Source organism: Schistocerca cancellata, chromosome 2 (assembly GCF_023864275.1).
Source record: "Schistocerca cancellata isolate TAMUIC-IGC-003103 chromosome 2, iqSchCanc2.1, whole genome shotgun sequence".
NCBI lineage: Eukaryota > Metazoa > Arthropoda > Insecta > Orthoptera > Acrididae > Schistocerca > Schistocerca cancellata.
This window is the reverse complement of record NC_064627.1, coordinates 469,672,374-469,686,821: the sequence shown is the minus strand read 5'-3', so window position 1 is coordinate 469,686,821 and position 14,448 is coordinate 469,672,374. Positions and strand designations below refer to the sequence as shown.

At 42.5% G+C, this 14,448-nt stretch overlaps 1 protein-coding gene across 1 annotated transcript in view; it reads right to left on the bottom strand.

Annotated features, from left to right (window-relative positions):
* The window catches only part of LOC126161989 (protein takeout-like), an 82,103-nt gene that overhangs the window by 52,159 nt on the left and 15,496 nt on the right, over positions 1-14,448 (bottom strand). Inside the window, exon 3 of the mRNA XM_049918190.1 lies at positions 4,293-4,440. Within this exon, the coding sequence (XP_049774147.1) occupies positions 4,293-4,440 (148 nt within the window). The remainder of the gene's footprint in view (positions 1-4,292; positions 4,441-14,448) is intronic.

Genomic DNA, 14,448 nt, shown 5'->3' with positions numbered 1-14,448 from the left:
AGAAGAGCCTGAAGAAGATCTCAGCAGAGGGATGGAAACGTCAGCTGTGTAGGAAGAAACTGCAAAAGATCTTGATGCGGCCAAACAACCTAGAAAATGTTACCTTTAACGACAACGGCCACGAAATATTGCACACTTACGTTGAATACATACTATTTTCGATGTGATTGTTTTGATTTAGGTGAACTCCTAGGAAAAACTAAGTACAAGGAAAATAGATTTCCCGTCCGTCAGAATAACAGTGCTCTATCAGTTAAAGCCATACACCAGCCAACAGAGGCGGACGATAGAAAGCTCGCAAAATACATAACTTTGGTTCCGTATGTGAGTGATTCATCTAAGATAGTCAGACTCCTCCGCAAATTACAAGTTAGTGACATTCCACTCGCCATTTAGTATTACACATATTTTAGGATCGGTAGTGAAAGGTTCACTGCTCCAATAAACTAGAATAGGCAGCGTGACGTGGCATATTTGGGTCGGACCGCACGCACTGTGGAAGAGTTTTGCAGCAAACACCAATACTAAAATCTCATTTTTTTAACAGATCATGTCTGCTTTTTCTAACCGCCATATCTCCAACAGACACCCAATGGAACAAGAGAACAAAATATTTCCGGCTACAGAGAATTAATGGTGGCACTGGATTATAGAGTTTGTGGAGATATGCATTACGGAAAATCTAATTAACCAGTGTAGCGGCTATCAATTAGATACACTGTGTGATCAAAAGTATTCGGACACCTGGCTGAAAATGACTTACATGTTCGTGGTGCCCTCCATCGGTAATGCTGGAATTCAGTATGGTGTTGGCCCACCCTTAGCCTTGGTGACACCTTCCACTCTTGCAGTTATATGTTGAGTCAGTTGCTGGAAGGTTTCTTGGGGAATGGCAGCCCATTCTTCACGGAGTGCTGCACTGAGGAGAGGTATCGATGTCGGTCGGTGAGGCCTGGCACGAAGTCGGTGTTCCACAACATCCCAAAGGCGTTCTATAGGATTCAGGTCAGGACTCTGTGCAGGCCAGATCATTACAGGGATGTTATTGTCGTGTAACCACTCCGCCATAGGCCGTGTATTATGAACAGGTCCTCGATTGTTTTGAAAGATGCAGTCGCCGTCCCCGATTTGTTCTTCAACAGTGGGAAGCAACAAGGTGCTTAAAACATCAATATGGGCCTATGCTGTGGTAGTGCCACGCAAAACAACAAGGGGTGTAAGTCCCCTCCATGAAAAACGCTCCCACACCATAGCACTATCACCTCCGAATTTTACTGTTGGCACTACACACGCTGGCAGATGACGTTCACCGGGCATTCACCATACCCACACCCTGGCATCGGATCGCCACATTGTGTACCGTGATTCGTCACGCCACACAACGTTTTTCCACTCTTCAGTCGTCTAATTTTTAGGCTCGTAACGCCAAGCGAGGCGTCGTTTGGCATTTACCGGCGTAATGTGTGGCTTATGAGAAGCTGTTTTACCATGAAATCATTCTCACCTCCCGCCTGTCATAGTACTTGCAGTGGATCCTGATGCAGTTTGGAATTCCTGTGTGATGTTTTGGATAGATGTCTGCCTGTTAGACATTACGACCGTCTTCAACTGTCGGCCGTCTCTTTCAGTCAACAGACGAGGTCGGCCTGTACGCTTTTGTGCTGTACGTGTCCCTTCACGTTTCCACTTCACTGTCACATCGAAAACAGTGGACCTAGGGATGTTTAGAAGTGTGGAAATCTCGGGTACAGACGTATGACAAAAGTGACACCTAATCACCTGTCCACGTTCGAAGTCCGTGAGTTCCGTGGAGCGCCCCACTCTGCTTTCTCACGACGTCTAATGACTATTGAGGACGGTAATATACAATACCTGGCAGTGGGTGCAGCACAATCCATCTAATATGAAAAACGTATGTTTTGAGGGGTGTCGGGATACTTTTGGTCGCATAGTGTAATGCGTGGGATCCCGTCATTCCCATAGTACGCTCTCAGTGTAGACGACACAACACGCCCTAACCCCTGACGAGCGGCAACCCATCGGACAGCTGACTTTCGCACGTACACAGCCGTTGGTGCTGCCCGCAGAACCACCTACTGTGATTAGCATTGTTATCAGGCTTCTTAACACTTCATGAACTCCATCCACGGTGCTAATAAATAGTGTGACATGAGCAGCCCATGTAAATTCTTTCCTTCAGTTGAAAATGACTCGTAGGTGCCTAGTTAAAATATCGTGCTGGAAAGTAAACAACAGCTAGACGTAAATGTGAAAAGTCAGTTAGTATTCAGTACGTCGTAAAAATCTCGAGACTCACGTTATCGTTGAGTTCGCCGGTACATGGTATTTATTGAACAAATGAATGGAAGTCGTGGTAAGGCCCCATGTTTGTTAAAGTAAATACTTCATCTGAATCCAGTTAAAAGAAGTAAATTGTAATGTCACTCAACAGTGGACTAAAAATGACAGCCAGCATTTGTGAGTATTTGCTAATACTAATTACGGGACGAATGTAAACCTGTACGCAGTGCTTCTGGTCTACTCTACGATTCAAGGCTGTATACTGATTTGGATGTGGCGCTATCACACGTGTTATGTGGACTTTCATTTAAACGAATTACTTTGTCAGGAAACGAACAGAATACGACTGCTCATCCAAGTTGCATTCATCTTGTAGTACCTGCGAATGGTTGCACCACGTGTCTGGTAAGCTACTTCATGGGGATTGGAGACGGTAGTTCACGACATCTCAGAAAGAGTCATTAGGTTTGACATGACTGTATCCTCACCACGACGAAAATAGAAGCTTGTAAAAAATCTTAATTTACTAATAGGACTACAAATTTTTTATTAAAAAAACAGTGTTTTTCCAAGCCTATATCTTTTACATGCATATTCATAGGATCTCGGAGTACTTGTTACAAGTATGTTAATGATTAAAGCTTTCATTTACAACAAATGTTCAATGTGGCCTCCATCAGGTCCACGGACGACAGTCAAACAAGTTTCATACCTTTGCGACCATGTCTGCTATTAGTGCACTCTGCTGCTGCTGCTTTTCAACGTCGCGGTTTACCGAAAGTTCATAAAAAGTGTGTGTGTTTGGGGGGGTGGGTGGGGGGGAGGGAGGGGGACACAGCACAGACGGAGGCTGCCACAACCGCTCACAAAAGTAACCTCGTATCGCGAGATCAGACGAATTCAGGGGATAATGGTGTAAAATGAGATCCTTTTATCGTGTACTGTCGATCCAACGCTGAGGTGGCGTGCTATTAAGAAATATTCGCACACTCGGGTGTCAGTACAGTGGTGCTCCACCCTGTTGGAAACAGAATTTTCAACATGTTCTCGCAATTGTGGTAAAGAAAGATTTCCAGACGCAGGTTCGTAATTCCTGTACCGTCTTTTCCGCAAAAAAGAACCGGCTTAATTTTTTTTTTTCAGGAAACGGCGCCAGAAACAACAAGTGTTATAGATTCTCTCTCGCGCTCGACTATCGTATGTAGTTGCTGGATGCTCCATATTCTCACGTTTTCACGATTTACTCCTCTACTTAAATGGAATATGGTTTCGTCACTGATGACTAAAGGTGAAAGGAAATTGTAATTTTCCATCCCTGCGCCAACTCTGAATTCATCGAACTCTGGGCTTTTTTTTTTTTTTTATCATCTGCGTGAAGGTTTGTAGCAGCTGAGAATACTGTGTGGTTTGAAACACAAACGTCGCCACAAAACACGCCGGATAGACAAGTGACGAATAGCTAACTCTCGGTTGGCACTAGAGTTCTGTGGACTACGAACAGAGTTCTGCTAAAAGACGTAGAGCCTACGGCGTGGACCAGCACACTAAGGCAAACTGTGCATGTCCCGCTACGTAAACGACAAGTGTTTCGAAACTTATGCTGCCATTGCGGAATGCTTTGAAATGTCGGAGCTGCAGTGCGGTACTCTACGCGAAAATCACGTCACACAGTTGTAAAAGAATTGTATTTGTTGAAACGGAGAACTCATAACGCCTTTTGCTGCTGTCTTGACGCCATCTCGAGTGGCCCCACATTGTTTTCGTTAACGAGATAACAAAATCATAGAGCAACCACGTGACTCGGAAACTCACAACTGGCGTCAGGGTAAACTTTTAATTTCGGTATGTAAGCCAAAGTCTAATCCAAGTTTCCTTCTTCGTTCATGTAGAAGACCTAGTTTTGTGAAACCGGATGAATCTTCCTGAAAAACCACGTATTGTTTAGTGGAGTGGTGAGGTGTATTACCACCAGGCCGGTCGGAGTACAGTACCTGACATCACCGACGATGACGTCGGTGAGGCCGTGGGTGCGCGAGTTCTTGATGAGCATCTTGCCGGCCACGTCTCCCTGCCGGTACTCCACCAGCATCTCCCGCACCACGAACGGCTCCAGGGGCGGCACGCCCAGCTCCGAGATGCCTGCGGAACAAAACCACTCCCTGTAATCTAAAATTTGGTTAGCAATGTCAACAGAAACACTTTATCAGACACAGGTTGACCTGTGGGTCAAGAAATGAGGTCTGTTGGAATCAGTGATTTCAAAGAAAAGAATTTTTGTACCAATGGAAATACGTCAGGGGGAAGGAATTAGCTCTAGTGTTGGAAGCAAAGATCTTCACGTCATTCTTTTTTGGACCTCGTCGTGTAATAATCGTGTCGTCAAGACCTATGCATAATTTCTCGCAACTGCCATACGTGCACGTGTTAAGTTATCCCGTCAATAATCTGTACTGATTAGCGGAATATGGAGTGTGGGTGTGGAACAGTGTCAATAGGAATGTCAGGCGGTATTGATCGCTTTAGACGGAATTTTTGAACATTTTACTGGAGATATTCTGGAATTGAAAAGTGTCCGGATATTTTTGGTCGGATAAAGTATAACATCGTATTAATTTTACAAGTAAAGTGAAAATTACGTTTTTTGTCATTGCCACATTTGTATCATGGTGCGTTATTTCGTGCAGCAAGGTGAGAAAAGGTACAGACGTATAGTCCTTGATCACTTCCCTGTACACCAGCGTTCTAAGTTAAATGCAGAACTTCGCTGCTACTTCTCACTGCATGTCGCGTGCTATATTGTTGATTATAACCTGTTCGTAGGTATGGGCTTCAAGTTCAGTGATTTCGGGGTAATATTCGACAGAAGCAGGCAATGCACCTGCAGTGGATTTCGTCCTCATTGTTCCTCCTGTTTTCGTTAACATCTGTTACAACTGTAATACATTCAAAATAGATAAATAAATCTATATCCAGATAAATAAATTTACGATGCACCACGATGGAATAGTCCGAATGAGACGGGAATCGGTAGATGTTATAATGAAACGGCCTTCCCCAAAAGTTAGAGGAAATGTCTGATATCAATTTTTTGAATGTATCCGGGTGGTTGTTGGCTGATTTGATGCTTCCTAGGACGTTGTGGAAATACACGTACAAGTGTCATTTGACTCAATTAGCTAGAAAGCTGAACATTTTGTGAAGACTTGTAATAAGTTTTTGGAGGGACGTATACTTCATCATTATCAAGAGATTGTTGTCATTAACAAAATTACGTACAAATGCTGGATTGAATGTATAATACAGAAATTGAAGCGATAAATATTTTGCGGGAAATATTAAAATTCTGTGGAAGTGTTGGCATAGGTGGCCGGTGCCTCTAATTACTATAATTACAATCGAGTAACGAGTTAACACAAAGAACCTCATTATCTTGAGAAACGGCTTGAAAGTTATTACCAAACGATGTATTTTCATTTGTTATTTATTTTTATGTCTTCCTCTGTAATTAATATTCTTTGTAATTATATTTCTTATTAACTCTCCAGTTGTTTACATCTCACAGTTTTCTAACTTCTGTAATTAATTACATAACTAAAATAATACAAGAAACATTATTGTAATTAAAGTTCAGATCTATTTTCATATTTAGAACTAGTGATGATACTACAAAAATTACGTCAAATAATATTGTAATTTTTCCTTATTTTGATGTAACTTCATTTCCCTACATTTTGCAAATTTTAATTGTAAGATTGAAATGTTTCAAAATTAATAACAGAATATTTTGGAAATGATTGTTAAAATTCATACATAAAGCAATGCAGCGAGACTGCGAGTTACTAGTTGTTGTTGAGTCTGCTTGAGAGTCTGTTTGAAAGACTACCTGTGAGGTCAGTTTGTTAAAGAGATCAGTGATATCTGTGAAGTGCTTTGTTTAAACGTGTTGAAAATGCTGTTCTGATGTCAATAAATAATGAGAAGTTGCAAATTTATGTTCTTTCATCAAAATTAACTCCAGTAAAAGGTTAAGTAATTTTAAGTAACGATCAAGAAGAATGTAGCATCGTTATAATGTGATGTACATGTTCAGACAAACAAAGGATTACAAAAAAATGGTGCAAATGGCTCTGAGCACTATGGGACTTAACTTCTGAGGTCATCAGTCCCCTAGAACTCAGAACTACTTAAACCTAACTAACCTAAGGACATCACACACATCCATACCCGAGGCAGGATTCGAACCTGCGACCGCAGCGGTCGCGCGGTTCCAGACTGTAGCGCCTAGAACCGCTTGGCCACTCCGTCCGGCAAAGGATTACAATTTCAGAAAAATTGGACAATTTATCCGAGAGATAGAGTTTCACAAACTGAGCAAGTCGCCGGCCGAGTGGCCGAGCGGTTCCAGACGCTGCAGTCTGGAACGGCGCGACCGCTACGGTCGCAGGGTCGAATCCTGCCTCGGGCATGGATGTGTGTGATGTCCTTAGGTTGGTTAGGTTTAAGTAGTTCTAAGTTCTAGGGGACTGATAACCTCAGATGTTAAGTCCCATAGTGCTCAGAGTCATTTTTCCTGAGCAAGTCAATAACGTGTGGGTGTACCTCTGGCCCTTATGCAAACAGTTATTCAGTTTGGCATTGATAGCTGGAGTTGTTGCATGTCCTCTTGAGCGAAACTGTGGAAAATTCTTCCTAACTGACGCTACATATCGTCAAAATCCCTAGCTGGTTGGAGGGCCCTGTCTATAATGCTCCAAACTTTCTCAGTTGGGGAGAGACCCGGCGACCTCGTTGGCCAAGGCAGGGTTTGGCAAGTACGAAGACAAGCAGTAGAAACTCTCTCCGCGAGCGCAAGGGGGGAACTATTTTGCAAAGTTTAATTCAAGGATGGCTTGTCATGAAGGGCAACATAACGGGGTGTAGAACATCGTCGACATAGCCCTGTGCTGTGAAGGGGGTCGTGGATGATAGGCAAAGGGATCCTGCTATGAGCTGAAATGGCACCCGGGACCAACGGTCCTGGTTGTCAGGCTGTACGGTGCGCGATACCACTCCTCCTTGACTACGGCCTCACCATGAGAACGCAGTGTGATGACACAGAGTGTTAGCACTGTCCGCAGTGATGGAGAGCCTTCAGTCAGCAGCTAGAGAAAGTACTTCCTCACGTACAGTACAGTTCCTGTGATGAGAATATTTCTTCAGAGATGACGCTGCAGAGGCGCCGCTGAGTTGGCGCGCCCACGTTTTCTCCTGTCGGTCGCGCCATCACAACTGTTTGTCAGCAGAGCCAGCTGCTCGGCTGCTTCCCGCCGCCTGCCGTAAGCGGCCCGCGCGTTGCGACGCGGCGTGTTGACGGAAGTCCGCGGGCTGTGGCAGGCCGCCTCCCACGCTTTCACTCCCCGACTGACAGCCGCGCGCCTGTCTGAGCAATGGCCGCTCGCTCTTCTCTGTCCCCGCACTCTCCAAGGTCAAACGCTGCACGGCGTCCTGAGGCACGCGTTTCCACGAAGAGTATTACGACTGCATCAATAGCTCTCCTTCTGTAACGGGCCGCGGTCACCTTAACTACCGGTACAATGTCTGTTGTCTGCTCCGGTAGGTGCAGTAGGCGTTCAGCTGAAAGCGAGGGTGTTTATGCGAAATACCATTCATTAGACTGAAGCAGAACGTAGCCGTATGAAAACACAGGTTACTAAAATCGTTGGAATAACTTAAGCTTTGTTTTTTTTCTTTTTTTCTGTGTGTTTGTGTGTGTGTGTGTGTGGGGGGGGGGGGGGGGGGTAAACTTCGCCTTACGCAAAATACAGTGTATTTCTTTTTCTGTTTGCCCAGATATGTTTCGACATTACGTGTCATCTTCTATGGGTCTCGATTTATTTCTTAAAATATCCCACGAAGTTCACAATTCTTCTTTTGGTTAAATCTTAAAAACTACAACATGTGTATTTATTAATTTGTTTCGAGTGCCCACCTGAAACTGCATTACGTATTAAAAATTTTGCTTTTATGCCTTTTTATCGTCTTGATAGCAAGTCATCTACAAAGTAGTCGTAAAGAAAATTGTTTATTTTTGAAATGCTTTTTCGAGAGTAGTGCTTGCGTATTTCACTGACCTTACCTTTTTCGTCTAATTGCGCACCTATGGTCGATTTTCTTTTTGAATTGCCATTGTACACGCAGTTTTCCACTTAGTTTTTAAGTTCCACTCTCATCTGTTTCGACTTTTTTGTGCTCAAAATCGGATTCGAGTAAACCCTTACATCTCTGTAATCATAGAGAGGCGCTATTTTATTGTCCCGGATCACCTGTTCATCGTGTTGTTTCTGTTCAGTGTGGCGCTAATTTTGAATGTTTGGTGAAAACTATTGTGACCTGTCTGGTGGGGGAGGACGTACGTGTGTGTGTGTCTGTGTGTGTGTGTGTGTGTGTGTGTGTTCGAGGGTAGCCATCTGGTTTCCAGTCTGAGTGAGATGCCTATTACATCGGACTGCTGCTCAGTGTTACTTACTTCTTTCCTTCTTCCTGACGTTGTGTACTATGTGGAATCCGTATCGTGGTCTCTGATCTACACGGAAACAGCTCTTGTTTGCATCGATGGATGGTCTTTCAAACGTTATAGCTCAGTTTCATAGCTCTACACTAGCTTCAGCTTCCATGAACCATTTTCTTGTTGTTTTTGTTGCTGTGGGCATCAGTCCAGCTACCGCTTTACTGGAGTTCTCCACTCTAGTATGTTATGTGTAAGGCTCTTTATCTTCGCATAATTGCTGCGACGCACATCTATTTCACCCAGGTTCCTGCTGCTACGCCTTTATCCCATTGTAAAATTTTTACCGCCCTCAGTTTCCTCCATCACCAAATTGACTATTCCTTCATGTCCTATCAAACCATCTCTTCAGTCAAGCTGTGCCATAAATTTGTTTTCTCCTCAGTTAGACTCAGTATACCTCATTACCTATACGGCTCACTCATGTACTCTTCAGCATTCCTCTTCAGAAACATGTTTCAGAAATATGTTTCTGAAGAGGAATGCTGAAGCTCCTATTTCCTGCTTGCCTAAACTCTTTATCAACGACGTTTCACTTCCGAACAAGCCTACACTATAGTAGAACTAGTTGTTAGTCGCACTCCGCAAATGAGTATTAGAGCGTCAGTAATTCTTGATTTCCTATACACCTTGTTGAAGAAACATTTGCTTTACATTTTACTGTTATTTTGATACACCAAGCAATAACTTATTCTATTCTAGTCTATTATAACATGGAGCCCGCTTTCGTTTTTTGCCACTCCTCACTCTGATATTAAAGACTGTGAGACATTAGTTGCTTTTTATAATAACTGACTATGCTGAGAGCAATTAATTAAATGTATAGAATTCAGAGCCTGTCAGACGTAATTTGATTGTTATTAGTAATGAATGATACGAAATTTATGAACTTCGTTTACAGTACTAACGCCCTAAATAATGAAGATGCAAAGAGTAAAAGAAAGAATGTTTATTATTTTAATTTTTCTCTAAACTGATTGTCATTGGTCTTTAGAACAGTTTAGGGTTGATAAACGTCTTTCAGAGGTATACTAATACGACGCAACTCTTTAAGAATTGTCATTATCCTACTACTGAAGAATGTGCAGATAGCCCTTCTGTAGAACAGGTTGCTTTTACTGCCCCGACTACAGCGCATGTGAGCACGCTGAGGTCTCAAATCAGATTCATGGTGGAAGTGCTGACCTTAGCTAAGAGCGAGCGACGCGGCGCAAGTGTCTGGCGAGGCACAGGACTCGCGATCTGCAGGATGGAGTCGCCTATCCGGCCTCCTGATTTATGCTTACTGCGGTTTCCCCTAACTCACATAAGGCAAATACCGGGATTTGATGTAGAAAACAGCCAAACTTGAGAAACTCAGTTCTTTTTATTTAAATGATGACCAGTTTCGGGCGTCAGTTCTATGTTTGTCCTGCCAATGCTCACTAAAAATTTTGACTTACATACAAGTATGCACAATTTTAACATCGCTTTCGTGCTGTAATGGAAACGCCATTTTTTCTGTCTGGATGATATGAGAATGGGTTTCGATACCCATAAACGGCCCCCAGTTAAATAAAAATAACTGAATTTCAAAACTTGGGCTGTTTTCTACATCGAAATGATTAACACAAATTGCTGTTCTGTTATTAACCCAGCAAGCTAGAAATACAAAAATGCCAGGATGGTTCCTTTCAAGAGAACACGGACGATTTTCTTCCTTCCTCCTAAGAAAGATAGGTTCTGATTGTTTAAATAGTGTGTATGGCGCGTTTGCATATAAGACTGTGTCTTTAATGAGAATTAAAAGAATTGGTGTTCTTTGGTTGAGGACGCTGATTTGCATTTCACGTGTGGTTTTTAAGAAGCAGAAACTAAGAAGAAACGGGTGCTGAAAGATCTGTTTCCTGTGAGACTATTAGAACATGTTTTCGTGTTTCAAGTGGAGAATGATTCTGAGATTACCTAGACGTGAACTTGGTAGTCTCCGCTGAGTTCGAAGTTTCTTTTCAAGAGACATTGCAAGGCAATCCTGACATCAACAAATGTTTCATAGCCCAGATGCTAAGCTCTTTGCACAGCAAGCTACAAGTGTAAAAATACACGTGCACATTACTCTTCAGTAAAACTCGTACATAACAATAACGTACCCCCCCCCCCCCATGAACCATGGACCTTGACGTTGGTGGGGAGGCTTGCGTGCCTCAACGATACAGATAGCCGTACCGTAGGTGCAACCACAACGGAGGGGTATCTGTTGAGAGGCCAGACAAACGTGTGGTTCCTGAAGAGGGGCAGCAGCCTTTTCAGTAGTTGCAGGGGCAACAGTCTGGATGACTGACTGATCTGGCCTTGTAACATTAACCAAAATGGCCTTGCTGTTCTGGTACTGCGAACGGCTGAAAGCAAGGGGAAACTACAGCCGTAATTTTTCCCGAGGGCATGCAGCTTTACTGTATGATTAAATGATGATGGCGTCCTCTTGGGTAAAATATTCCGGAGGTAAAATAGTCCTCCATTCGGATCTCCGGGCGGGGACACCTCAAGAGTACGTTGTTATCAGGAGAAAGAAAACTGGCGTTCTGCGGATCGGAGCGTGGAATGTCAGATCCCTTAATCGGGCAGGTAGGTTAGAAAATTTAAAAAGCGAAATGGATAGGTTAAAGTTAGATATAGTGGGAATTAGTGAAGTTCGGTGGCAGGAGGAACAACACTTCTGGTCAGGTGAATACAGGGTTATAAATACAAAATCAAATAGGGGTAATGCAGGAGTGGGTTTAATAATGAATAAAAAAATAGGTGTACTGGTAAGCTACTACAAACAGCATAGTGAACGCATTATTGTGGCCAAGATAGACACGAAGTCCACACCTATCCGGTAGTACAAGTTTATATGCCAACTAGCTATGCAGATGACGAAGAAATTGATGGAATGTATGATGAGATAAAAGAAATTACTCAAGTAATGAAGGGAGACGAAAATTTAATAGTCATGGGTGACTGGAATTCGACAGTAGGAAAATGGAGAGAAGGAAACATAGTAGGTGAATATGGATTGGGGCTAAGAAATGAAAGAGGAAGCCGCCTGGTAGTATTTTGCGCAGAGCATAGCTTAATCATAGCTAATACTTGGTTTAAGAATCACAAAAGAAGGTTGTATACATGGAAGAACCCTAGAGATACTAAAAGGTATCAGATAGATTATATAATGGTAAGACAAAGATTTAGGAACCAGGCTTTAAATTGTAAGACATTTCCAGGGGCAGACGTAGACTCTGACCACAATCTATTGGTTATGAACTGTAGATTAAAACTGAAGAAACTGCAAAAAGGTGGGAATTTTAGGAGATGGGACCTGGATAAACTGAAAGAACCAGAGATTGTACAGAGTTTCAGGGAGAGCATAAGGGAACAATTGACAGGAATGGTGGAAAAAAATACAGTAGAAGAACAATGGGTAGCTCTGAGGGATGAAGTAGTGAAGGCAGCAGACGATCAAGTAGGTAAAAAGACGAGGGCTAATAGAAATCCTTGGGTAACAGAAGAAATATTGAATTTAATTGATGAAAGGAGAAAATATAAAAATGCAGTAAATGAAGCAGGCAAAAAGGAATACAAACGTCTCAAAAATGATATCGACAGGAAGTGCAAAATGGTTAAGCAGGGATGGCTAGAGAACAAATGTAAGGATGTAGAGGCTTATCTCACTAGGGGTAAGATAGATACTGGCTACAGGAAAATTAAAGAGACCTTTGGAGAAAAGAGAACCACTTGCATGAATATCAAGAGCTCAGATGGAAACCCAGTTCTAAGCAAAGAAGGGAAAGCAGAAAGGTGGAAGGAGTATATAGAGGACCTATACAAGGGCGATGTACTTGAGGACAATATTATGGAAATGGACGAAGATGTAGATAAAGATGAAATGGGAGATATGATATTGCGTGAAGAGTTTGACAGAGCACTGAAAGACCTGAGTCGAAACAAGGCCCCCGGAATAGACAACATTCCATTGGAACTACTGACGGCCTTGGGAGAGCCAGTCCTGACAAAACTCTACCATCTGGTGAGAAAGATGTATGAGACAGGCAGAATACGCTCAGACTTCAAGAAGAATATAATAATCCCAATCCCAAAGAAAGCAGATGTTGACAGATGTGAAAATTACCGAACTATCAGTATAATAAGTCACAGCTGCAAAATATTAACGCAAATTCCTTACAGACGAATGGAAAAACTGATAGAAGCCGACCTCGGGGAAGATCAGTTTGGATTTCGTAGAAATGTTGGAACACGTGAGGCAATACTGACCCTACGACTTATCTTAGAAGAAAGATTAAGGAAAGGCAAACCTACGTTTCTAGCATTTGTAGACTTAGAGAAAGCTTTTGACAATGTTGATTGGAATACTCTCTTTCAAATTCTGAAGGTGGCAAGGGTAAAATACAGAGAGCGAAAGGCTATTTACAATTTGTACAGAAAGCAGATTGCAGTTATAAGAGTCGAGGGACATGAAAGGGAAGCAGTGGTTGGGAAGGGAGTGAGACAGGGTTGTAGCCTCTCCCAGATGTTACTCAATCTGTATATTGAGCAAGCAATAAAGGAAACAAAAGAAAAGTTCGGAATAGGTATTAAAATCCATGGAGAAGAAATAAAAACTTTGAGGTTCGCCGATGACATTGTAATTCTGTCAGAGACAGCAAAGGACTTGGAAGATCAGTTGAACGGAATGGACAGTATCTTGAAACGAGGGCATAAGATGAACATCAACAAAAGCAAAACGAGGATAATGGAATGTAGTCGAATTAAGTCGGGTGATGCTGAGGGTATTAGATTAGGAAATGAGACACTTAAAGTAGTAAAGGAATTTTGCTATTTGGGGAGCAAAATTAACTGATGATCGTCGAAGTAGAGAGGATATAAAATGTAGACTGGCAATGGCAAGGAAAGCGTTTCTTAAGAAGAGAAATTTGTTAACATCGAGTATTGATTTAAGTGTCAGGAAGACGTTTCTGAAAGTATTTGTATGGAGTGTAGCCAAGTATGGAAGTGAAACGTGGACGATAAATAGCTTAGACAAGAAGAGAATAGAAGCTTTCGAAATGTGGTTCTACAGAAGAATGCTGAAGATTAGATGGGTTGATCACATAACTAATGAGGAGGTATTGAAGAGAATTGAGGAGAAGAGGAGCTTGTGGCACAACTTGGCTAGAAGAAGTGATCGGTTGGTAGGACATGTTCCGAGACATCGAGGGATCACCAATTTAGTATTGGAGGGCAGCGTGGAGGGTAAAAATCGTAGAGGGAGACCAAGAGATGAATACACTAAGCTGATTCAGAAGGATGTAGGCTGAAGTAGGTACTGGGAGATGAAGAAGCTTGCACAGGATAGAGTAGCATGGAGAGCTGCATAAAACCAGTCTCAGGACAGAAGACCACAAGAACAACAACAATAACATCACTCAATTTAAAATTTTAGTGAACACTTTTATACAAACACATGAAGGTAGCTTTATGAGGCTATTCCTTGACGGCCCGTTGAAAACGGGAAATATCGCATAAATAGAAAAGTGCTGTTAGAGCGTAGGATAATCTGCAGCTGATCAACACATAGTGGTGAAAGTGGA